The sequence below is a fragment of the Juglans microcarpa x Juglans regia genome, chromosome 8S (assembly GCF_004785595.1).
Source record: "Juglans microcarpa x Juglans regia isolate MS1-56 chromosome 8S, Jm3101_v1.0, whole genome shotgun sequence".
Lineage (NCBI taxonomy): Eukaryota > Viridiplantae > Streptophyta > Magnoliopsida > Fagales > Juglandaceae > Juglans > Juglans microcarpa x Juglans regia.
The window spans coordinates 18,221,201-18,246,706 of NC_054609.1; the positions used below are offsets into that span (position 1 = coordinate 18,221,201).

The following is a 25,506-nucleotide window of genomic DNA, read 5'->3' on the forward strand; positions in this document are numbered from 1 at the left end:
TTTAAAAATTGTTTAAATATAATTTTTATTTTGAAATTTGAAAACTTTGTGTTATTTTTTGTATTTTGTCTAAAAGTTATGAAAATTTGTAACGATTAGATGAAAAAAATTAAAGATTTGAAATTGAAAAAATATTTTATATTTAAATGATGTTTGAGAATGAAATTATGTGAACTTTTGATCACCTCATCTAAGTTCCCAAACAACCTCTTAGAGCATCCTCAATGGATTAGCTAAAGTTAAAAGATATTTTTTATGATTGTAAGAGAAATTTGATTTTTGACTATTCAATTTACATAGATCTCTACATTGTAATAGCTATTTTTTTATTATATAACAACAAAATAATGTAAGATGAATTTAGTTTTGGTTATTCACATCAAGTCTCTACATTGGATTATCTATTTATTCATTATATAATAATGTGTAACTAATAATTTCAAAAATATTTAATTTTTGTAATTATTAATTTATTTAATTTTATCATATTATTCTATTCTATCTATTATATATTAATTAGTAATCATATTCTAATTAAATTAATAGATCACTAACTCAAATTAATATATCAATTGTAATAAAATATGTGATAGAAAGAAATAGAGAGAAAAATAATTGATAAAATATATATTTGATGTATGTACAATAATATTTAAATTTAGAAAAATTTTTGAACTGTAGCTAAATTTTAAAATTTAACTAATTTATTGTGAGCATATTTTATTTTTTAATAGTTAAATACTCAATAAATTTGAAGACGCTCTTAATTAATTGCATTTTTATTTTTTTATAATATATATAGAATTTTATTTTAAAAACAAAAAACGGACCATGGACTCAGTTTGCGAAGAACTTCTTTTTATGTGGGCGTCATTAACTTTATTTAATTTACTAATCTTCATGTTTTTTCGAAGCTCTAGATATCAGAGTCAAAGTCAAAAGTACTGAAGCAGTCTAATCTTCTGCATTCAAACCCCAAAAAGACCAGCCTGTACAATTTTTGCATGCCTGCCGACGGTCGTCCGCTCTGGCTCTGTCGCTCTTAAGAGGACCACGTTATCCTCGTGTTAAACCTGTTGATCCAGTCGCCCCCTTTTTTTATAAGTATTTTAAAAATAAAAATTATTTTACAAAGAATACACTTTACATTATAATTATTCGTTACAAAAATTTTAACTTACAATTAATTATAAAATTAAATTATTTTATACGACACAAAATTAACAGATTTGAGTTTAATATTAACGGATTCGAATCAAATTAGTTGAACTATTAAGATATTATTCATTAACGAGTCACTAACGGATCAACCCATTTGACCTGTGTAGACCCATTAAATTTTTTACTCAAAATTATAATTATATCATTTTTAACCTAAAAATAAAATTACCGTAACCATATTTTATATTTCTTAACTCTCTCATAGACCCTCAATCTTTCTCGGTTCTCAATTAAGTTAGTTCTTACAGGTCACGATCGCTTCTCACACTTACTTTGGATTGTAATTTAAGTATTTTTATTGTTCGGATTGTAATTTTAGACTTATATAATTAGTTTTATATTTTTTGGAGATATTGTGATTTTAACTTTTATGTAAAATTATGTTGATCAGATTAAATAGATTATTTTCTTATTCTATTTATTATCCTCACATGCCATAAATAACTTTTTTTTTTAACTTTTTCCCTTATCAAATGTGTGGTATATGAATGATGAGTATAATAATTTAATTAGTTTAAGAAGAATAAAACAACAAATAAATTAAAAAATAAATAAAATAAAATAAAAATAAGTTTAGTGTGTGATGTATGAGGATGATGAGTAGCAAAACTTTTTACACAAAAATATTGTAAGGAGTTGACACGGGTCGTGTCGATATATTGTTAATTAATTCATAATAGGTCAAAACCTCCCTCAGAAGAGGTTTGAACAGTGAGTTGAGACGAGATGAGATGAAAGTTAAATAAAATATTATTAAAATATTATTTTCTAATATAATTTTTATTTTAAGATTTAAAAAAGTTAAATTGTTTATTGTATTTTGTATAAAAATTTAAAAAAATTGTAATAATTAAATCAGTTAAGAGACCCTGTCAATCCAAACAACCCCAAAAACATTTCAATAACTAAAATAGAGTAATGAATTAGATTTTTAAGATTTCATGTTTCAATCTGAGATTTAAAATAATATATTATATATATTTTATAACATATAATAATATCTATAATTATACAAGTGAATTGTTTTGATTCCCATTATGTATTTCTTTTTCAAAATTATGAATTTGGATAGTTTATATAATGAGAAATTCTATTTGCAGTGCTCAAGTGGAGACTGCATGTGCAGGCACATTATTAAATGAGAGAAAACATCATTTTAGGAGGGATAATTTTGTAATTTTAAAAAATTTTAAAACTAAAATAGTTTAAGCTTGCATTGTAGTCTCCAAATAGAGACTGTACCTAATATTGCTCTTATATAATACTACTATATTCTTTAAATATGCAATATAAAAAAGATCGTTATGGGCAGAAGATTTTACATTTTTATTTGAACATTACAAATATGGAATGGCATATTTATTAATTACAAAATAATATTTAAAAGAGATAATTATAGTATTAGTTACAAAGTCACAGAAGAAAACGGTTACAAAAAAATAAAAATAAAAAAAGTCACAGAAGAAAACACACGTTAGATAGTAGAATAAGAGAGTATTAAAAAAGACTAATAAATAAATAAATATAATTAATAAATTAACTGATAAAATAAAAACCCCCTCCCATTTTCTCTGTTTCCAGTTGGTCGTCTCGGTCTTCGTCTTCAACATTTTCAGTCGCAGATATAGAGAGAGAGAGAGAGAGAGAGAGAGAGAGAGGGAGAGGGGGAAAGGGAGAGGGCTCCGGCGCCATCTTGACTGCATGTCTTTGGGTTATCTTTCCGATTCGGTTGCAATCGGAGTCTTACGGCCGAGAGCTCTTGATCAAGGTACGTTTCGCGAGTATTCATTGGTTGAAGCTCTAAATTTTATAGTAAGTACAAAAAAAGAAGAGATTAGAAAAAATAGAATCTTGGTTTTTAGAGGTTAGTTCCGTTCTCGTCTTTGGTTATTTTCGTAAAAAAAAAAAAAAAAAAAAAAAAAAAAAAAAGGACTTTCTTAAATTTTGTTCTTTGCTGTTTCTCGATTGCTTTGGTTGACTAAAATTTTCGCATTATTTTGGGGATATATAATTGTTTTTGAGCTGTGTATGTTTCATCTTAATCTGTGAATTGAAGTTTTCGTTACAAGAAATGTTAATATTCCAAGCGGTTCTATAGGACAGTGTGATTTCGTTTGGGTTTGATGATCATTCGTCTCCGTTTTGGGGCTTTCAGATGTCAGCTCTTTTGGATATATTTATTTATATTTATCTGATTAGTTTCGTTTTCACTTCGGATTATGAGAATCTAGTGGGGAAATTCTGTTCGGCCCAAAGAAAAGTTTATTATGAGATTTTTTGTTTTGAGGTAATTGTTCCATTTTTTACCAACGAATTTGGTTTGGAAGAAATTTGTGATTTTTATTGGGTATTATGAAAGTTTGAATATGTCATAAACTGCCAAGGAAACCAATGAAGGAAGGAAATATGAAAGTTTGAATCTTATTTTTCATTTTGTTTCCTTTATCAACTTATGGAACAACCAGCTGATCTTTGCCAACCAGATTTAGTAAGTGCAGTTGGAATTTTGGATGGAAGTGCCTAATTCAACTTATGTATTTTCTTTTTCTTTTCTGTCCTTATTGTTTCTGTCCCATGATCAAAGTGAGTGTTTTCCTTTTTATAAAAATTTCAAATTTGCCTCTGAAAGTAATAATTGAGAAGACCTTTAAACCAGAAGTTACTTGCAAAATAAGTTTTTGTTTATTACAATCAAGGCTTGATGCTGAAATCTTGTGGGATGCTGTAGTTTTAGGGTGCTGCTGAGGGGGTTTTGAGTTTGGGATTTCTAATGTTGAAGAATTAAGGGACTTGAAGATTTTACTGCCCAGGCAGGAAAATGTTGGAAGGTGGTGCAAGATTCACTGGAATGATAGGCCTTAACAAGAATGACAACTATGATGATCTATCGCAAGGATTTTACCATAAACTTGATGAGGGATCCAACATGTCCATCGACAGTTTTGGAAGCCTGCAAACAAGCAACGGTGGAGGCTCTGTTGCAATGTCTATCGGTAACAGCAGTGTAGGTTCAAATGACTCCCACACTCACATTTTGAACCACCAAGGGTTACGGCGGCGTGCCACTGACAATCACTCTGTTGCAGTAAGTGTTAATCATAGAGGAAGAGTCACGCATGCCTTGAGCGATGATGCTCTTGCCCAAGCGTTAATGGATAGCAATTCCCCTACTTTGGGGCTTGACAGTTTTGATGAGTGGACAATTGATTTAAGGAAGCTCAATATGGGATCAGCTTTTGCTCAAGGGGCTTTTGGGAAACTGTACAGAGGTACTTATAATGGTGAGGATGTTGCTATCAAGATCTTGGAGAGGCCAGAAAATGATCCAGAAAAGGCACAGCTGATGGAGCAACAATTTCAGCAGGAAGTTATGATGCTGGCCACATTGAAGCATGTAAATATAGTTCGGTTTATTGGTGGCTGTCGGAAACCAATGGTATGGTGCATTGTGACAGAGTATGCAAAAGGGGGTTCTGTTCGTCAGTTTTTGATGAAGCGACACAACCGGGCTGTTCCATTGAAACTGGCAGTCAAACAGGCCTTGGATGTTGCAAGGGGGATGGCATATGTGCATGAGCTTGGATTGATTCACCGGGACTTGAAATCTGACAATCTGTTGATTAATGCAGACAAGTCCATAAAGATTGCAGATTTTGGAGTTGCACGCATTGAGGTACAGACTGAAGGAATGACCCCCGAGACGGGGACATACCGCTGGATGGCTCCGTAAGACTTTTGGCCCTTTTGCTTTCAAAGCTTTCATGCTCTCTCTCTCTCTCTCTCTCTCTCTTTCTCATTGTCATTTCTAGCAATCTCTTAAAGTGTTCACGTACTTAAATCCACATTTGTGCAACATGCTGTGGATATAGTAATTATAATCTTTTAAGGTAGTATTGATTGGAATCCATCCGAATTTGTTTCTCTTTTCTTCTATTTTTTACTTCCAATTCTGATAAATAGTTTGTACAATTCTTACCATTTAATATTTCAACTTGTCTTAGCCTTTAAAGTTGTACATATTTTCAGGAATTAGAATGCTGTGCATCTTGTATTTCTGATTATTTCACCTATAGTTTTGAATTTAAGTTCTCTCTCTGCCATATTTTCAACAGCTAGAAAGTTCAAGACATTGTTGTGATTCAAAATTTGTATTTCACGCTACAGAGGAATATCTAGGTTTGTGGTCAATGGATCATATCTATGGCAGATTGGTGCAGAGGTGGTGTCACTGCTTCTTAAGGTTCTTGGTTTTGGCTACACAATTAATGCCTGAAATTCGCTCTTCTAATAGAAGTTCTATCTTTTATGGACTGTGGAAAACTACTTGGTATTTGGTTTTTAAATGTTAGTAACACGATTTTCAACTTGGTTATGCTTGAAATCATGCACCATTATAGAAATCTAGAGCAATTCCTTTGAACATGATATGATTTTTTTTAACCAATAAATTTGTGCTAGGACCTTGTCATATTTTTGTAACTCTGAGAAGAATGTACACTTCTTAGAACCTAACTGTTGTTTGGTGAGCCTTGAATGCCATATTTGTCATTTGATCCGGTTGACTGATTGGGGCTCAGGTGGATGCTTGCTTAGTTGTATTCTGAGCTGGCACAATTCAATATTAGTACTATATAAGCTGATGTGCTAAAGTTTACTTCTCTGTTTTCCAACTCTATTTTAGTCTATAGATTTGGGTGGTTTATAGATGTCTTTTCATGATCTGTATGTTAATTTCATTTGCAACTTCTAGCTTCAGTGGTGGTCATTATGTACCACATGGAAATTCTTGATAAATAATTACTATGTAGGAGTGTGTGAACTTATTTACAGTCTCAACCTTCTGTCATTTAGCCATTAGAGAGCTCAGCACAAGGTATCCGCTCCTTGGATTTTGGAGCGTGGCTGCATTAATTGTAAGTTGGAAAATGTAAATGATTTGATTTGATTTGCTCCATTAGAATCTTTAGCAAATTTAGGCCCATTTTTGCACTCCTTAGCAGAAGATTGAGGCCTGTGAGGGTAATGTTCGCGACTGCTTTGGCCCCACATGTGGGTTAATAGACGTAAAAAAATAGTCATAGAACTTGTAATTTGAGGTATAATCTGACTGTCCAAAAATAACCCTCCTCCTTTCCCCTAGCTCTGTTTGGTCTTTGGAAGACGAGGCCTTAAACCCAAAAGAGAGCTCAAAATGAGATCATTTTTAGGATGTCACTCAGTGAGGAAAGGTATGAGAGTTTTGACTATGGCAAGGCTCTGACGGTAAGGTAGTGCACTTGTATGATGTGATACTTGGACATTGTGGAAAAGTTTTCTGATATTTTTGCTTTTACTTCCTGAGTTTCACATCTTGGAGGGTAAGCGGGATTGAATTCTAGTTGAGCCAATGAGCTTTAGCTGGAATGCCATTCTAGCCAATGAAGAATGGCTTATCCTTTCCCATAAGAGCAAAGTTCAAGACCCACTGGGTGTTTGTAAATTTCCAATGGAAGACTGCAGTTTGTGGACGATTTAAACCAAAGCTTTGGAGGGTTATGCTTAGTAACTTTATTATTTCTTTGGCTTACTTAGGATTTCCATATATTAAAGTCAGACTTGTTCTGGAGTTATGTGGTGGACTTCGGCAGTTTTCAATTCTATATCCTATTATGCAAAAATAAGAATGACACATTTTACTTTCATGACATGAATAACATGAAAAACCAAACCCAAAAGGAACTATGAAGTTCTACGCCATGGTTTTTATTGTTGGTTTTTTCTTCATATTTCGGATGAGTAGATTAAATATGTGAAAGATCACATTTGTCACAGAGAGACAGCTTAGATTTACTTTTTTAATCTAGTTAATTTCTTAAGCCTTTTATTGCTAGGGTTCATAAACTGTTATAATTGGAATCACTTGATAAGATTCATAAATTGTTTGATTCGAAGAAAACAACTCTCTTGTTGATATCAGCAGTTCGTTTTATGTATCAGCTGCCAAATTGTGGTGTGCTGATTGAAGATAGTTAAACGTATTGACGAGTAAAAGTGATTTGTTTAAGCCATACAAGTGAAATATAGAGGGGGATTAAAACATGGGTTGAAGGAGTCCTGCAGCTATCCCTTCTTAGCAGAGATTTAAGACGGTGAATTTATCTGATGATTAAACCATTGGCATCCTGTGAACATCTTGTGTCTCGGTCACAATCTGGTTTGGCTATGAGTTTACGATGGTTTGACATTTTTCGATTTGGGTAATTATAGACTTATAAGATCTGGCTATCTGTTATTCCTTTTCCTTGAGCTATTCAAATTTACATTGTGGTCTAAATGCCTTTTTTCTATGGTTGTGCAGGGAGATGATCCAGCATAGGCCTTACACACAGAAAGTAGATGTCTATAGCTTTGGGATTGTTCTCTGGGAACTCATTACGGGGCTGCTTCCGTTCCAGAACATGACAGCGGTGCAGGCAGCATTTGCAGTTGTCAACAAAGGTGTCCGTCCTGTCATTCCCAACGACTGCTTACCCATTCTAAGTGAGATAATGACTAGATGCTGGGATGGTAACCCCGATGTCAGGCCGCCTTTCACAGAAGTTGTCAGGATGCTTGAAAATGCGGAGATAGAGATCATGACGACTGTTCGCAAGGCCCGTTTTAGGTGTTGTATTGTCCAACCAATGACTGCAGATTGATTAAAAAGAAAAGAAAAAAAAAAAAGAAAAGAAAAGAAGACTGAACAAGAAAAAGAGCTATAAGATCAGAAACAAGACAAGAAATGGGAAAATTTGAAGAATGGGTAAGGAGAAAAATGGTTTTGATGTTAGCCTTTGTGTATTTATCTCGATTAAGAACTGTTATTACGTTAAGAACTCCTGGTTTTGAGTTTCTTTTTAACGGATTCTGTTGTGAACTATCAATAGACCAGAATGACTACGTATGTATACATGCCCTCACGTTTGGATTGTAGACTTGTTTCTAGTTTCCATTTTCTGCAAAATGGTATCAGCTTTATGGACTTTTAAAACCAACCCTTGTTGAATCTGAAAAGTAATGAGTCGTGTGTGGTGTGTTCCATCTGTGCTACATTTGCAGTGATCTTAGGAACGCCCTGAGAAGAGAGAAAGCTGGACAAGAAACAAAACAAAGTACAAGAACCTAAGAAGAAAACCTGATCGATATCTTAGCACGTGGAATATGACAGCACCATGCCTGGCAGACACTTTTGCATGCTCTTTGATAAGTACAAGAGAATGGTCCCAGTGGATAAGTCGTATATGAATTATAAAGTCAGTCGCGAGGGATAAGATTGAACGGAAAGGAGGTGCATAAAAAAATGGAAACTTTAATGAAAGAGGTCGCGTGACCCTGTAAAAGCATCAGAAGAAAAGGACCCTCCCTATCAAACAACCAAGGAAAAACAGTGAAATTCTCATACCAACTTTCAGTCAAAACAGTCAACATCAACCTGAGAAAGACTTGGGAGAAGAACATCTTATGATGGACTTGGGGGGAAGGAAGAAAACTTAAAAAGTAATACTATTTACATTACAAGTTCATGGAAAAGTACACCAAATCAAAGATATCTTTCTTGACTTGTAAGGAACTCGGACAAATAATTTTTTCCTGTTTTCTTCTGCTATTTTTTTTTTTTTTTTAATTTTATCTTGGACCAGACAGTTCCATGCCACAGGAATCCAAAGAATGTCCATCATCATCCCCATCCATGGTCATCCCAAACAAGCTCGAACGATCATGACCATTGTCATAATGTTCTGAGGCAGTGGCAGTGCGGTACATACTTTGGTTAGTGTTAGTGTGAGAGTGGTTCATACTGGTTGGATTGGTATTATTGTGTGAAGCTGCCCACTTCTCAGCTAAGCCGTCCCCTTCGAGCATCCGGACCACTTCCGACATCCTGGGGCGGTGGGCTGGCAAGTATTGAGTGCATAGCAAAGCTACTTGCAGCATCTCCCCCACCTCTATCTGGTCGTAGTTTCTCCCCAGTTCTCTGTCCACCAAGACTTCCACTTTCTTCTCCTGCTGAATTTTTTTCACCTATCACAAACATTATAAAATTTTCTTCTTTAGTTTTGTACATGAAATGCTAGGCCTTTGGGTTAGATCTTACATCAGTTTTTTGGAGAAAAGGTATAGCTCCCAAGGAGCAATTAACGTAAAAGAAGAAAAAAGTGAAGTGAAATCTTCACCTGATTTATGTGCTTACAGCCATGAATGCTCAACAATTTCTTTGTAATATTAAAATAAAAACTTCTGCTTGTACTTTGAGCATACTTTTCAGTTGAGTGTAGAATTATAGACACAGATTTAGCTTGCAGTCGTTTCAGAGAACTTACCCACTCAAGCATAGCTCCCTTCTGATTAACCGTTTTGCCAAACTCAAGAGCTCGCATTCCAGTTATTAGCTCTAACAATAGAATGCCAAATCCAAACACATCCGTTTTCTCAGATGACTGGCCAGTAGAGAGGTATTCTGGTGCAATATGTCCAACAGTGCCACGGACGGCAGTGGTAACATGGGAGTCTTCACGGTCAAGAAGCTTTGCAAGCCCAAAATCACCAACAACTGCCTCATAGTAATCATCCAGAAGAACATTAGCAGCCTTTACATCTCTGTGGATTATCTTTGGATCACATTGCTCATGTAGATAAAGTAGGCCCCTTGCTGCTCCAATCGCAATCCTCTTTCTTGCATTCCAATCAAGTACTGGTTTTCCTGTGGCAAGAAACAGGATATCAGCAATTCACCAAAATACATGGTGGAGTTGGGTTTAAGAACAGTTGTTAACACTTCCCAGATAAAATCATAATCATCTAAACATCGTGAGCTATCATTTATCTAAACATTTTAGGAGTTTAAGAATTTTATTTGAAATTTTATCCATTTTGGAGTTTGTAGTCAATTTTATTACAAGCAATCTCTGTAAACATTAATGGATGACTGAGAACAGAAACTTGAAATCAAACGCTTGTTAAGAGTAGGGATTTCTCTCCTTTCCCTTTCTTGGTGAGATGCCAAGTTCTTTATCAATCTGTGACACTTTTTCCCGACCTCAATTACAGTGATTCTGTTGTTGTCTTGGTGAAACAGTTGTGAGCTGAACCTTATCATCGAGTACTATACTTTGTTAATGTCATTTGTTCTTCTCTCCTGAATCAATATTGGGGCCTGGAAAACACATTGTGGGGGGTGAAGCTCTACAAATTATTGTTGGAAGGAAAATCATTCTGCAACTACACTCCATGTCCATCGACAAGTATTATTCATCAGGATTGTATTATGATCAGTGTGGTTACTAAATATTTTTACAAGTGGATAAATTATAGATTGGGAGTAAGCATGTTACAACCTTCTGCCCAGCTTCCCTCTTGATTTTGATTAATTAGTAATTATTAGCAGATGAACTGTATCCCTAGCAGATATAGAACTACAAATACATTTGGAAAAGCAAGAGCACAACAGAAAATAATCATTTCCCCCACAAAATTTAGTGATAGAGATTGCAGCAAAGTAAGATAGGACAAACCTCTAAGCCTGGAGGCCACACTGCCATTAGCCATGTAAGGATACACCAGAAGCCTTTCAGTAGGGGTCACACAATATCCAACAAGGCGGAGCAAGTTCCGGTGAACTGCCAAGCTGATCATTTCCAGTTCTGTTCGAAACTGTGATTCCCCTGTGGTTCCAGTCACGTCTTTCAGCCGTTTCACTGCCACCATGGTTCCATCTCCTAGCTTTCCCTTGTATACATTCCCAAAACCTCCAGCACCAAGGATGTTCTTAGAGCTAAATGTATCAGTTGCTGATTGAAGCTCCTTGAAAGTGAACTTTCTTACGTTGCCCAAACGCATGAGTCCTTCTTGGTTGTCTGCAACAAAAATCAAAGACCAGTTTGAGGTTATTATCAGCTGCCGTTGTTGTTCACTAGAGGAGATTTTTACATTGAAATCTGAAGTTGCTGACCATTAACGTGTAGGATGGTTTGGGTTTTCTGTCTTTTTCTGCACCATATGCCAAGTGCTACGCATATGAGAAAGATAGAACTGAATGTGACTCCAAGTGCAATTGCTAGTTTCCTGGACTGGTGTTTTCCTACGAAGTAACGTTTTTTATGAGTAACAAAAAAAAAACCAAATAGAAATAATAGAAAAAGATATACTTATGACAGAGGAATGGGTTAAGAGAATCACCAGATGATGATTCTAGAGAAAAGGAAGGAGGGACAAGAGTGGTTGATCCAACGCAACTTTCAGTGGAGCTGCTTCCACAAATCAAGGGGTTTCCCACAATACTAGATAATACAATTTTGAAACACAAAGCCAAATCAGGGAAAATACAATACTCTACCACGTCGAGACAGAAAGAGAGAGGCAGAGTAACCATACTTGAAGGTCCTGGCGGGAAATCTTGGCACTTGTCCACTTAGATTGTTAAAAGACAAGTCCCTGAGTGAAATGATTATTATCAACAGAATCCATTGATCAGATTTTGAATAAAAACTTTTACCAACTAGAAACAAACACGTCGAACACTTGTTTCGATTTTCAAGAGATACTAATAACAAATAAGCAAATTGAGGAAGAGTGAGAGAAACAGAGAAAAGAGAAAATCTATACTCACAAGAAAGTAAGCCGAGATATGTTGGCTAAAGACGCAGGAAAAGGCCCAGAGAAGCTATTGTTGTTCAGCCTCCTAGTCTCATTACATGACAAAAGTACACAGTATCAGCATCATATAAATAAATCCATTGTCCACAAACAAAGAAATATAAAACACAAACAACTCAGTTTGCTCAGAACACAGATATAGTTGTTGGGAAAACACCTACATGCAAGTATGTGTGTGCGCGCGCGCGCGCGCACCATCAAACCATCGCGGATTTGGCACTTTATATTCTAGATTCTTAAAGTTGATAAATTACAGCTTCCAATCATAAAAAACTGGAACTTTGTAGTAATATTCAATTCTGACCATTAAAATAGATAGAAAATAGGATACGTATATCAATTTTTAATAATAGGTATATGTACTTTTGATAGTTTAGAATACAGAGTGTAAAATCCTTCTTAAGTGAAGGTTGTAAAACGTATTTATGCGTGTACATTTTCCAAATTTTTTCAGTATGGGTGTGTGTCTGAGTTTTAATTTTGTTTTATATGGACAAAAGAAAATTTTTGAAGTTACATTATCCTTCAAGGTCGTTTCCTCCATTTTCTGGACAACCGAACAGGGGGATAATAAGAACAAACCCACTGAAACAGCATACTCACAGGTATTGAAGAGAATTCAACTGGCCCAGAGACACTGGAACGACACCCGATAATCGGTTGTTAGAGAGATCCAATGTCTGAAGTTTTGGAAGCGTGCCCAGCTCCGGTGGGATTTTGCCAGATATATTGTTGTTTTGCAGCAATCTTCAAATACACCCAGACAAGGTAAAACATATAAAATCAGAATCCAAAGTGAGGTGACAATACTGTTATGCTCTATTTCGTTGCAGAAGAAGTGCAGGAAATGAGAAAATACTTATGAAAACAGCCAACAAGACCGTGCGGCGGTCCGTGCCTAATTCAACTAACTGGCCGGGGACACATGTTCCTTTCACTCTTTTCAAAAAGCAAAGCAAAATTGAGAAAAGGGGTTGTGAAATGCAAATACTAAGCTCAGTTTTCTCACACTTGTCGAAGATTTGTGAGATTTCCGACGGCTCCAGATAAAGTGCCAGAGAGAGATTGACTAGGAGCTCCCCTGTAAAACCCAGAAACGAAGATGGAATTTTTTTTTTCCTGAATTCTGAGGAACCAAGTCTATGTTTAGTAAATAACATAAAAACAAAAACAACGAAGAACTCACAGGCCTATGACAAGGTTTTCGGGAGAGCAGGTAATCATCGCCCAGCTACAAGGGTCGACAGAGTCTCCGTCCCAATTGTTCAACACTCCATGGGGATCATGCAGACATGTTTTTATGTTGACCAAAGCTTCCACTACGCCATACAAAAGGACAAAACAAGACCCAGAGAGAAATTTTAAACTTTTATGTATAAGAAAAATGAATAATCATATTCAAGCAAGACAAAAAAGAGGGTTGGCTGTTAATTCAAGGGGGTTGCTTCCCTACCTTCATGGTTGCGTGGTTCGTAGGATATACAGAGCGTAGCTGAAGATAGAAGATGTAGGAGAAGGAGGTGGAGAAAGAGATTTGGAGCCATGGTCATGAATGGAGGCGATTAACAACATGGTCCACAAAGACCCCAAAAGTGACTAAACTCTCGCTCTCTCTATCTCTCTCTCGTCTTTCCACAGCGTCTCTTTTTCAGTCACCAAGCTTTGCTTTACAAAAAGAAGACGGAAAAGAAGCTACATTGCATACAATATATCTATACGATTCTATACGCAGAGAGACAGAACTGTGGGTGCTTTTTGTATGATTTATAGAGAGAAGCGAATCAGTTGGGTGATACGATCAGTCGTCAGGCGAAGGGCCAGTCTTCGTATACATGAGTGTGTATCCTGAAATTGAGAGGGACGTAGGTGGAGTGCGGTACTGACATTGTACCCGGTCTCAGTCTGAGTGGACTCACTGGGCGTGCTACTCCAGCTCACTGCCTCTCTTCTCTCTCTCTCTCTCTCTGAATCCTGCTCTGTTACAGTTTCAACACGGAGAGTTTCATCCCCATTTCCGAAACCCAATCAAAACCCATCAATGTTGACCGTTGGGTTTATATTGATGTGAATTTCTTTAGCTTTTTACTCTCTGATTTCTGATTTTTGAGTTGCTGCCAGTCTCCTCCTATGACAGTTTAGGCATATTTGTCTTGAGAAAACTTTTCAATTCATCTAATCTTATTTAATTATTATAAGTTTTTAAAATTTTTATATAAAATAAAAATAATAATTTAATTATTTCAAATTTTAAAATAATAATATTAAAAAATATATTCTAATAATATTTTATTTAATTTTTAATTTTAATCTCAATACGTTTTATTTTATCTGAAAAAACAAACGAATAGATTGTCTGCTGACATGTTTGAGAAGTTACTTTTTTAAAATTAAAATTTTTGAAAACCAAGTTTGTGATGTAATTTCCCTTTTTTATGAAATTTAATCCACATTTGATAAAAAAGAATAGCTCAATACATTTTGAATTGTTAATGTGAAAGGAAATACGTACAATCTATCGTACGGCATTTGTTGAGATACATACATACTCTATCTTATATATCACACATGTGATATCATCAAAAAGTTCTAGAATGTTTAAATTTTGCGTATTTTTTTTTTAAAAAATAATTTTAATTATTATGTAGATATTATATATTTTTTTTAAATAAATACGCAGAGCTTACACATCTTAATGCTACAAATATTTTTCAAAATTAATAGCATGACATTTTATAATATGATGGGAATTGTATCATTTATGAGTAATGTCAAATACAATCTAGAGTGCACAAGTCTTGCACACTCTTTAGAAAAAAAAAAAAAAAGTAAGGTTCGTCATTAAAAAAATAATTTTTTCATACGGATCTCATATTTATCTAATTTTTTTAAAGAGACTACACGAAATTTATACACCCTAAGACAAATATCATTTCTCATCATTTATATTTCAAAAATACGTAACAATTTTTTTATTATAACTTTTCTTGTTCGCAAGGGAAAAATTAAATGTACAAACTTTCCATCACCCCCCAAACAAGTGCTTGAGAGAATGTCAAGAAAAAAGTTTATATGCTGATAAGGGAATGTCAAGAAAAAAGTTTATACCCATCCAATTGTTAAGAGAATAGTCGTATATACTCTTATCCATGAGACCCAAAAGGGAACTTATTCCCATGCAAATGACGAATCATATATGTGCATGATTTTGATGCCAAAATTATAACTTCTGTTCTGTTATAATTTTGGCATCGAAAATCATGCACATATATGGACGGTGCTATATCCACCGCTCTTAGCTCTCACTGAAAGCTACCGTTAGGTATAATTAGTTTTTTTCTTTTTTGTTGTCTTTTTTACATGTATTTTTTTACACATTTAAATATTTTTTAAAAAAATCACAATATTATTTAAAAATATTTCCTTAATTACTAAGTAAAATAAAAAACAAAATAAAAATAAAACATTTCAGCGGCATCACCGAACTGTACGAACCAGTAATGAGAGTATCATTTTCATTAAATTTTAAGGCGGCACTACAGCCACCGCTGGTTCCTGTTAGTTATTTTGGTGTGTATTTTTATTTTTTAGTTTTTTTTAACACTTTTAAATATTTTAAAAAAAAATTCACAACATCCTTAAAAAAATATTTCCTTAATCACGAAGTAAAACAAAAATAAAATGTCAGCAGTAACTCCCAGCGGGAGCTGGGAGTGGGAGGACTATCATTATCCCAGAAATTATAAAGCAATTATTGAAGAACCAAGAAACTGATTTTTTTTTTTTTAACAGAAAAAAAAACTACAATAAAATACTGAAAAATGCTCGGATTCTGTAGGGTTTCTTTCTAAAAACATAGAAAAATGTTGTAATCAGAATAAAACCCTTCGCAATAAAACATCTATGCCGCCACATTAATGTACGTAGTCTTTGGGATGTGTATGATAATTTTCCTTAGTACAAGAATAATTTTTTTAGAGTATTTTGTATAAGGACGGTAACACCAAACATTCTCAAAACTTCTAAGATTTCTCGTAACTTCATTATAATTTATCACTCAAACACAAAATATTTTTCTATTTTAAATGTTAAACTTTATCATCTAATTATTACCGAATCATTACTCGAATACAAAAAATCAAATAATATAACTTTTGCAAACTAGTCTTCCTACATGTTCCATAATAAGTGCAATGATCAGTCCATGTCTTTTGGTCCAATTGTATAAATATTCTCACTGTTGCATGGTAAGGAATAAGGTAAGAAAGGATCTCATCAGAGCATGATCAATAAAGGAATTCTCCTACTAACAAAAAGATAGGAAAAATCTCAAAGGTGCTGACGGATCAACTAAGACCTAGAAGAGTTCTCAAGTAATTTGAGTAGTCGCAAGTGGAAGAGACACATGATACAGAGTAGGTTTTTACATAATTTATTGAGCATTAGATATTGTCCAAAAATTCATACAGAGAATACTACTAAATATTAACGTAGATCTTACTTTATATGTCTATCTTATTTTCGTTTAAAATCCTCAGTTTCATATAAACATTTGAAGATATTATTTTTCACCTTATAAAAGCGACGACGTTGTATATATACAATAATGAACATGAACATAAATTGTACAACAGATTGTTAAAAATCCCTATCAAAGATATCTCTATCGATCTTACACGTACGTGCATGTACATAAACTAATAAGAAACAAGAAGCAAAAGTAACACAAATAGGTTCCTAAAAATGGATGGCATGCATAAATAAATATGTAGCAATTTCCCCATGCACTTGAAACAATTGGAGGGTGTGTTAGGTGTTAGGAGTGTATTACTTCCCATCTTGGGTTTTCTGCTCATGATGATCATTCCTTTGTCCAGTTTGCCATTAATCATCGAAAGCGTCATTTGATTGTTTTGCTACTTATCTGCTAAAATAATTGGTTAGGCTGGGTTTGAAGAGTGAGTTAAAATGAAATGAGTTGAGATGAAAATTAAAAGTTAAATAAAATATTGTTAGAATATTATTTTTTAATATTATTATTATTTTGAAATTTGAAAAAATTGAATTGTTTATTATATTTTATGTAAAAATTTAAAAAAATTATGATGATTAGATGAGTTGAGATTAACTCTAAATCCAAATAGGGCCTTAGTCTACCTGCTTTTTTGTTTTCATCATGAATGAGGAAATCAAAATGTATTTTTCTTTTTTGGGTATAAAAATTGTTTCATTAATTTAACAAATGTGAAAACTACAAAAACCACGTCAGTTTTTAAAACTAGTTATGGCGATGCATGCTAGTACGTACTCCATGCGTATTGAGAATTGTTCACTAGCTAGTGCTTGCTTGAATAGTGAGATGAGATGAGATGAGATGAATAAAAATTATTAAAATATTATTTTTAATATTATTATTATTTGGTGATTTGAAAAAGATAAGTTCTTTATTATATTTTGTATAAAAATTTAAAAAAATTATAACGATGAAATGAGATGAGATGAAACTATATTGTATCCAAACAGGGGCTTGATTAATTGTTTTAATTTCTTCGATCTCCATAAGATCAATTTTGTACATAAATATTTGATCTCTATGTATATATTTGGATGCCCACTACAATAAAAATGAACTTTTGTGACCAATTAATTCCAACGAAATAATTATTTATAACTAAAATTGGTTATGAATAGTCTTTTAGTTGCAATAAATTGATCACAAGAATCTGTTTTTTTTGTAGTGCTAATTTGGAATAATTAACGACTCTTCCACATTGACTTTCCTTTTCTCTTTTGCTCATTTCTTACTCCTCAGTGCTTTAATTAGGATTAAACAAAAAAATAAGTGGCAAAAGCCATGCAATTAATTAGAAGCCATTTCTCTGCTTTTGCGACCCATAATATGTGTTTAAATATACAACATTAAAAAACATGACTGTCTTCGTACCTTCTTCTCTACCTCACTTTTGTTTTTGGATGATCAGATCATGACCTTGAAAATTTTGCTCCATATATTTATAATATTCCAGTGAAAACAGCAATATTATGAATATTTAGTACCAAAAAAAAACCGATGGTTGATGCATAAGTTTGGTAGAAAAATTTTTCTTACCAGCTAGTATTCACTATCCACACCACACATCCTATGAAAAACACTCACACATTCTATGAAAAAAAAAAACTATGAATCGTGTGGAGTGTAAAAATGAATAGTAACTGATGCATAGAATTCAAGTCTGATATTTGCTCTTCCATCGGCAGCTACATGGGATCCTTTTTGGCAATAATTCTCCTCTTTTTTTTTTCGGGTAAGGAAATCTTATATATATTTTATTTTTTTTACTTTTACAAATTGATATGGTTTAATGTGCATGATACGTCATGTATATATACTTTATAATAAAAATAATTCTACAATTTGATAAATCATGGTAAACCATATCAATTTATAAATTTTTTTTATGTCAAGTTTATGTGTATATAGACCCAACACTTCTCAATCCAAAATAATGAAAGAGAAAATGTACAATACTGGCGTGGATGAATACTAGTAAAATCATTAAAAGCTAATATATACAAAATTATATATTATCATGATAGAGAGAGAATATATATATATACATATTACGAAATAGAGATAATTAGGTAATAATAATAAAAGTTATTTTATTATCAAGTCATGAGTTAAATAGTAAAATTTAAAATTTATTTTTTAAATTAAATTATAATGTATAAATATTTATTAAATATATTCTAGTGAATATAATTTTTTTACCAATAAATATAGTCGTATTGTTACTCTCATAATCTCAAAAGAAAATACTACTCTTATCATTTGTTTTTATCGCTGTGAGTTTTTTATTTTTATTTTTTATTATTTTTTATTTAATAGTTAAGTAAGTATTTTTTAATAATATTATGATTTTTTTTATTTTTTAAAATATATTTAAATATATTAAAAATAAAAAAAAAAACTCATCCCAAAACTCCAGCGGGAGCTCCAGGAGTAGCACCGCTCAATCTCAAATTTGCAATGTCGGTGACAACGAGGAGGAATTGAGAATGATCAGTGGAGACTCCAATGTCAAACAATTATTTTTTTGCTTTTCCTTTCTTTACGTGTTTATTATTTATGTTCCCTTTCTCCTGTTTTCCTGGTTGATTTGATTTGCGTGCGCGCAAGTGGAACCTACATTGACGATTGGGGTAGCTTGGATTTTGAGTTTTTTCAATTATATTTTAAGAGAAATAATAATTGTATCCGTGATTGTATAAATATTTTAATTATTTAAAAATAAATAAATAAATATGAAAATTACATAAAAAAATTTAATTTTTTAATAATAAATTTTATTTTTTTTCAAAATGACTATATGATGTTTGCATACTTTACAATTGTATGTAGCATGACTTATATTTTAAAATCTACATGCTTCAAAGGAAGAGAGATGCTTGGTTTATACCCATCTAATAAAAATAAATTTGTAAATTGATATGACATGGTGCGGTATATCCGATTATGAAATATTTTTTATTATTATAATAATTTGTAAACCAATATGACATGGTGTTGTATATTCAATTATAAAGTATTTTTTATAATATAATAAACTTAACGTATAATAGATTGCATTATTTTGTAAGTTTATTTTTATAAAATCTATATGTAAATATAGCATTTCTCTTACAAGAAGAATTGTCTACCAAAATACTAATAAAAAGGTGAAGGTGGAATTGACATCTGAAGAAGATGAAGATCACTCTGTGCTTGGTAGAATCTTCACTTCAATAAGATGTTCTTGCTTCTTATTCAAAAATTATTTTATACAATCCCTCGTTATTAAAAAAAAAAAAGAAGATTACTATAATCACAAAAAAATTATATAAAAATAATCTCATAAATTGACGTGGTTTCATATGATCCGTTAGATCAAATTTATAATAAAAGTAACTTTATAATTTGACAAATCACATGAATTTATATTAGTTTGTAGGATTTCTTTTGTGTAATTTATCTGTAATTAAAATATTTTTTTTTTAAAAAAAAAAGAGAGGGAGACCAAATCATGTTATAAACTTTAATCTCTCTGACTGTCACAAATTCCGACAGCTAATCATCAATAGCTTGAAGACTTTGTACAGAAATGCTTATTGTACATCCACTTCCAAGTAAATTTAGGAAAGCACAAAGATTTTGTAAACATGAAATGGGTCCCAGAAAGCCCTAATGATATTGAATTCAATCTTTACTCCAAATTCACTTCCCCAGTGAATTTGGGAAAGCATAAAAAAAGTTGCATGCATCCAAGATCCCACAATCATGTCCAAATCATTATGAAATAAAATCTTTATATTTTGGGACCCCCATTTTCTCCCTTTTGATTCCACTACAACCAAGTGTGTCCAAACCAGATTGTATCTATCTGTTGTTTGAAGTTAATCTCCAGCATGAATCCCTCTACCTCATGATATTCTTATCCAATGATTGGGGCATATATAAGATCACGATGCATTAGCAATTTGGCTGAGTCCCATTTGTATATATGTATCCCAAGTGGCCAAATAAGGTGGGAATATGTCTCTTAGAAAGCTACAAAACTTTGAACCTAACACCAATTTGGTTCATGCATTTTCAATTTTCTTCGATCCATATGCTTTTACCCTTTATGCCGGCTACTAAGAAAATAATAAATACGATTCAAGATAAGTCAAGAAGTTGGCTGATCAAACTTACTCGATAAAACGATGGATCGGAAGATTAACAATGCTATCATAACCATTCCTCCGAAGATGTTAAACAACACTAAAGTTTTTAATGAGCGAAACCAGAACAAATTAAGAAGAAAACTAGTTGGCCCTCAACAATATCAATGTCTCAGCATTGATTCCATATATAGTTGCATTGGATGCCATCATAGTGGCAACTGGTAATCAAGCAAAGGGAGAGATTGATCACCTATTCACCATTGTTCACATCTTCAACTCATTAAGATAGCAGGCCTTGATTGATCTACAATAGCAAAACTATATATCAGAAGACTGGTGGCCCAAGATGAAACAGATCTTTCTGATTCACAGAGCCCACTCAATGGAAGCAGATCTTTCTATCTCTCCCTTCTTTGTTCCCCTTTTCATCCAGCTTACTTTTTGATAATATAATGCAAGCCTTAAAAGTTAAAATCTCATTTGTGTAGTAAGCCTCTTGGGCTACCCTCAGACAATAAATTAATATCTTCTGCTTTGCTATTCTATTCTTCCTTTGGCCACCCTTTTCAAGAGTTCAAAGCATGAGACTATTCTATTTTATTTTTCAGTTTCACTTATAAAAAAAAAAAAAAAAATGGATGGAATGAGTTTTTATGAAGTTTAACATATATTTAAATATCTTTTAGTCATGGATTAGGGACAAAAAATTATAATATCCAAGATTTAGCATAGTAAAGTTGTCAATGATAACTTTTTTATACAAAATGAAAATGAAAAAGATACAAAATTATGCATACACAGGCTCAGATTGTCATATGAAAAATGATTTGTATAGTTATAGAATGTGCAAGTTTCGTACATTTTATTTAAAAAAAATTTTTTATGCAAAATTTACGGTCTCTGAAACTATATTTAACATTACTTATTTCATATTCCAAACATATATCTTTTTTTTTTTATTTTTTTGAGCCAAACATAAATCTTTTAACTAAAAAGGACAGTCGAGTCCCAACTTGAAGCTCCAAATACTTAAATGGTTTGTCATTAGTGTTGGAATTGACAAATGAAGTTTCTTTGGACTTGAGAACACAAACAAAAACACGTATAAGTAAGTTATCATGCAACATGCCCAACGTGCATACGAGGAAAGTTCTTACTTCGTTTGTACTAATCATCATCCGTACAAGGAATATGCCTAGCATCCTCCCCTCATTATTCCTTGTCTTGTTGTCCCTATAATTTTGGTTTGACATCCCAAATACTTACATTATTATTTTTTTTATTCAAATACTCTTTACATTACCATTTAAAAAAAATGCTCTATATGACAAAGGTCTCGTAAAAAATAAGTCATAAGTTAACGTTGTTACGTATAATACGTTTTATTTATATTTTTATAAAAATAATTTTATAATCTAACGTATTTATCTAATTAGTTTATTGGCTTGCTTTTTATAAAATATCTTCATAGCTAAATCATTTATCTTAAAAAAAAAAAAAAAACTCCTTCTACGCTATGAATAACATCTACAAAAGCAAATTACATACTAACATGTCACTAATTATTTCAATTTTCGAACTCTTGAACCCGAACTCCAAAACTGACAAATGGCCAATATTTATCAATATGTGTGGGAAAAAAACATATTGGATTGAATTTTATTAATATTACGAATACAATTTATCCTTGATATAAATATATTCTTAATTTTCACAGCAATCAAACACCAACAGTATTTTTTTTTGTAGTAATGTTATATTCAGTCGTAGAGTGTGCAAGAGCCGTGCAGTCGTTTTGAAAAAAAGTGAGATCTACTATTAAAAACTTTGCTGGACCAATAATAGAATTTTATTATTGTAATTTGTAAAATTAAGTTCCATTCTTGACGCTTTAGGCTAAAGAAGCCCAACACAAACCAACCCAATCCAACACAAAACGGTTAAACTCCTCTGCGATCAGTTTCGTTCCAGACTTTTGAGCCGAGTGTTGGCGGTTGGAGTCAGTGGTCTCGGCCGAAAAAAGCTCATTCCCCGCCGAAAATGGGAGAAGACACCTCCAACGGTAATCTCTCTCTCTGAACGAATTTGTGTGTTTGGTAACTAAGAAAATTTGCAAGAATCCTGAACTTCAGTTTGGTTCTTTTTAAAAATCTGTAACCTTTCAATTGTTTTTTCCCCTCATAATTTCTTAGCATCCAAACACTCATTGTCCCCAAGATGCCCAAGAACTTAACCCGGTTTTCCCTTTCATTCTTTCAACAGGGAAGATCCCCATGTGTTCCTTCCTCACTAACAAGACCGCGAAAATCTGCGTGCTTGGCCACCGAGGCCTCGTCGGCTCCGCCATCGTCCGCAAGCTCCAGCACCTCGGTTTCACTAACCTTCTGCTCCGCACCCACTCCGAGCTCGATCTCACGCGCCAAAACGACGTTGAATCCTTTTTCGCAGTCGAGAAGCCCCAGTTCGTCATCCTTGCTGCGGCCAAGGTCGGCGGCATCCACGCCAACAGCAACTATCCGGCCGACTTCATCGCCATCAACCTCCAGATCCAGACCAATGTCATCGACTCCTCCTACCGCCACGGCGTCGAGAAGCTTCTATTCCTCGGCTCCTCTTGCATCTACCCCAAGTTCGCACCCCAGCCGATTCCCGAGGACGCGTTGCTCACCAGCCCCTTGGAGCCCACCAACGAATGGTACGCTGTCGCCAAGATCGCGGGGATCAAAATGTGCCAGGCCTACAGACTTCAATACTGTTGGGACGCGATTTCGGCGATGCCCACGAACTTGTACGGCCCGAACGACAATTTTCATCCCGAGAATTCACACGTCTTGCCGGCGTTGATGCGGAGGTTCCACGAGGCAAAGGTGAAGAAAGCGAAGGAGGTAGTGGTGTGGGGGACGGGGAGTCCCCTGAGGGAGTTCCTGCACGTCGACGATTTGGCCGACGCGGTGATCTTCTTGATGGAGAGCTACAGTGGGTTGGGGCAGCTGAATGTGGGGAGTGGGAAGGAGGTGAGCATCAAGGAGTTGGCGGAGCTGGTGAAGGACGTGGTAGGGTTCGAGGGCGAGCTCGTTTGGGACGCGTCCAAGCCCGATGGAACTCCTAGGAAGCTGATGGATTGCTCGAAGCTCGCCGAGTTGGGATGGAGCCCCAAGATTTCACTCAAGGATGGGCTTGCTGATACCTATAAATGGTACTTGGAGAATGTCAAGCAATAAGTCAGGTGATTGATCGTCAACATTTTCCTTTTTGAATCATATACATGGTGGATTATGGCCATCCATTCTGTACCAGTTATGTGGGATAGTTATTATTTGTGATGCTTTATCATTTTGTACCATTCATCTTTAGGTAGGGGAATTTTTTTCCTTTTACTCTTGAGAATTAAGTGAGCTGCCTAGCTATTATTCAAAACTTGGCAGAAGGTGCTATTATTTATAATTGAATTGCAGTGATTTTGCTCTGTATTTTTATAAAATGGCTATGATTCTTCTGAATTGAACGTATTAATGTGGTGGTAAATCTATTATGCATTTAAAAAAAATATGTTGCAGTATTTATGACTCAATTATGTGGGTTGAGGATATTATGATCTTCCTCTTATGAAAAAAAGAGACAGAAAAAATCTTCCTTTTACAATGTGATCAGGCTTCTCTCTTCTATCTGTCCTGTTTGCCATGTTTTCTGCTATAAGTAAACTGGCTCACAGGCATTTACCTGGTCTTAGAATAGACTGCTTATTATCCTCCTCCTCCATTTCCACTTCAAGTTGTTTTGCTTTCACCCTCTGCTACTTTATGACGCACAGAGTGGAGATTTGTGATACCCATTTGTGCAGCTGTCATTTGTTATCAGCTTTTTATTCATTTTTCTCAGCTGTGTTGTTCTTAGTGCCATCTTGCTTCATCATCAGCCGCTGTATTTTTGTCTGAGGCTTTAAAGTTGTATTAGTGGCTAGGATAATGGTAAGGTGTGTAATTTCTGAAGAGCAGCAGGCCAATTTCTCCTTTCTGAGCTTATATCAACGTTATCTCTGAACTCTGTAACCAAATGCAGCATCCTGGATGGAATTTAGCATGACTTTTTCCACCTTTATTGATGTACTTTTCTTAAATTTGTCTTGATAGTTGATAGTCTTTGGAAGAAGATGCTGAAAGTTTATTTTTGTTTCCTGTATTTATTTTCTAGTTCTACGGTAGCCCAATATTCCATAACTCCCATACTTAGAAGGAATGGCAAAATCTGAAGTAGAAAGGTTAATTCCCCTTTCTTGGTATTTCTATCCTTGAAAACATGTTGTGGGCAATAATAATAAGTGATACAGCCACAGAGAAATCCCACAAACTGATATGGTTTTATATAATACGTTAGATCTACTTTACAATAAAAGTAGATGTACAATTTAACGTGTCACATTAAGTCATATCAGTTTATGGATTTACTTTTGTGGGAATTTTTTTGTAGATAAAGCAATTCTAATCATAATGCACAACTCATGAAAGTGATGACAAATATGAGAGATAATTGGTCAAGGTAGTTTTATGGATCCTAAAGATTTGAAGGATTCTGTACTAGGTTGGTTATGGAAGCTCTTCCTAAGAGTTGGGAAAAGGAGAAATTTTATGATTGATGGTCTCATCTGGGGGAGTAATGATGTACACACAACACATTGCACAATAATGTTATAAAATAAAGGTATTTTTGTAAAATGATGTTACTTTTATAAGATGTTTTACAAAAATACCCCTTATTTAAAATATAGTTGTGTAAAATATTGTGAAAAATGTTGTATGTAATTCATTTTCCCAGGGTTCATAACATTTTTAGAGGCTCTCTAGTTCTGCTGAAGAAGTTTGCTGCTGCTCCACTTTTCAGAGTGTTGTGGCCAGGGTACTCCTTGATGTAGTTCTT

General features: G+C 33.8%; 3 protein-coding genes across 3 annotated transcripts; 2 read left to right on the forward strand and 1 right to left on the reverse strand.

Moving 5' to 3' along the window:
* Positions 1-2,784: 2,784 nt before the first annotated feature.
* Positions 2,785-8,172, forward strand: LOC121244074 (serine/threonine-protein kinase STY13-like). Its single transcript, XM_041142116.1, has 3 exons — positions 2,785-2,989; positions 3,950-4,947; positions 7,559-8,172. Exons 2-3 carry the CDS (start codon positions 4,040-4,042, stop codon positions 7,896-7,898), a joined length of 1,248 nt encoding a protein of 415 aa, XP_040998050.1. The 5' UTR covers positions 2,785-2,989; positions 3,950-4,039; the 3' UTR covers positions 7,899-8,172.
* A 450-nt stretch (positions 8,173-8,622) lies between these two features.
* LOC121244073 (probable LRR receptor-like serine/threonine-protein kinase At2g23950) lies at positions 8,623-13,881 on the reverse strand. Its single transcript, XM_041142115.1, has 11 exons — positions 13,346-13,881; positions 13,079-13,211; positions 12,902-12,973; positions 12,496-12,639; positions 11,846-11,917; positions 11,611-11,670; positions 11,416-11,516; positions 11,189-11,317; positions 10,752-11,093; positions 9,561-9,940; positions 8,623-9,261 (listed from the first exon to the last, which is right to left on the reverse strand). Exons 1-11 carry the CDS (start codon positions 13,440-13,442, stop codon positions 8,866-8,868), a joined length of 1,926 nt encoding a protein of 641 aa, XP_040998049.1. The 5' UTR covers positions 13,443-13,881; the 3' UTR covers positions 8,623-8,865.
* An 8,545-nt stretch (positions 13,882-22,426) lies between these two features.
* Positions 22,427-24,041, forward strand: LOC121244916 (putative GDP-L-fucose synthase 2). Its single transcript, XM_041143163.1, has 2 exons — positions 22,427-22,654; positions 22,855-24,041. Exons 1-2 carry the CDS (start codon positions 22,633-22,635, stop codon positions 23,811-23,813), a joined length of 981 nt encoding a protein of 326 aa, XP_040999097.1. The 5' UTR covers positions 22,427-22,632; the 3' UTR covers positions 23,814-24,041.
* The last annotated feature ends 1,465 nt before the right edge of the window (positions 24,042-25,506 follow it).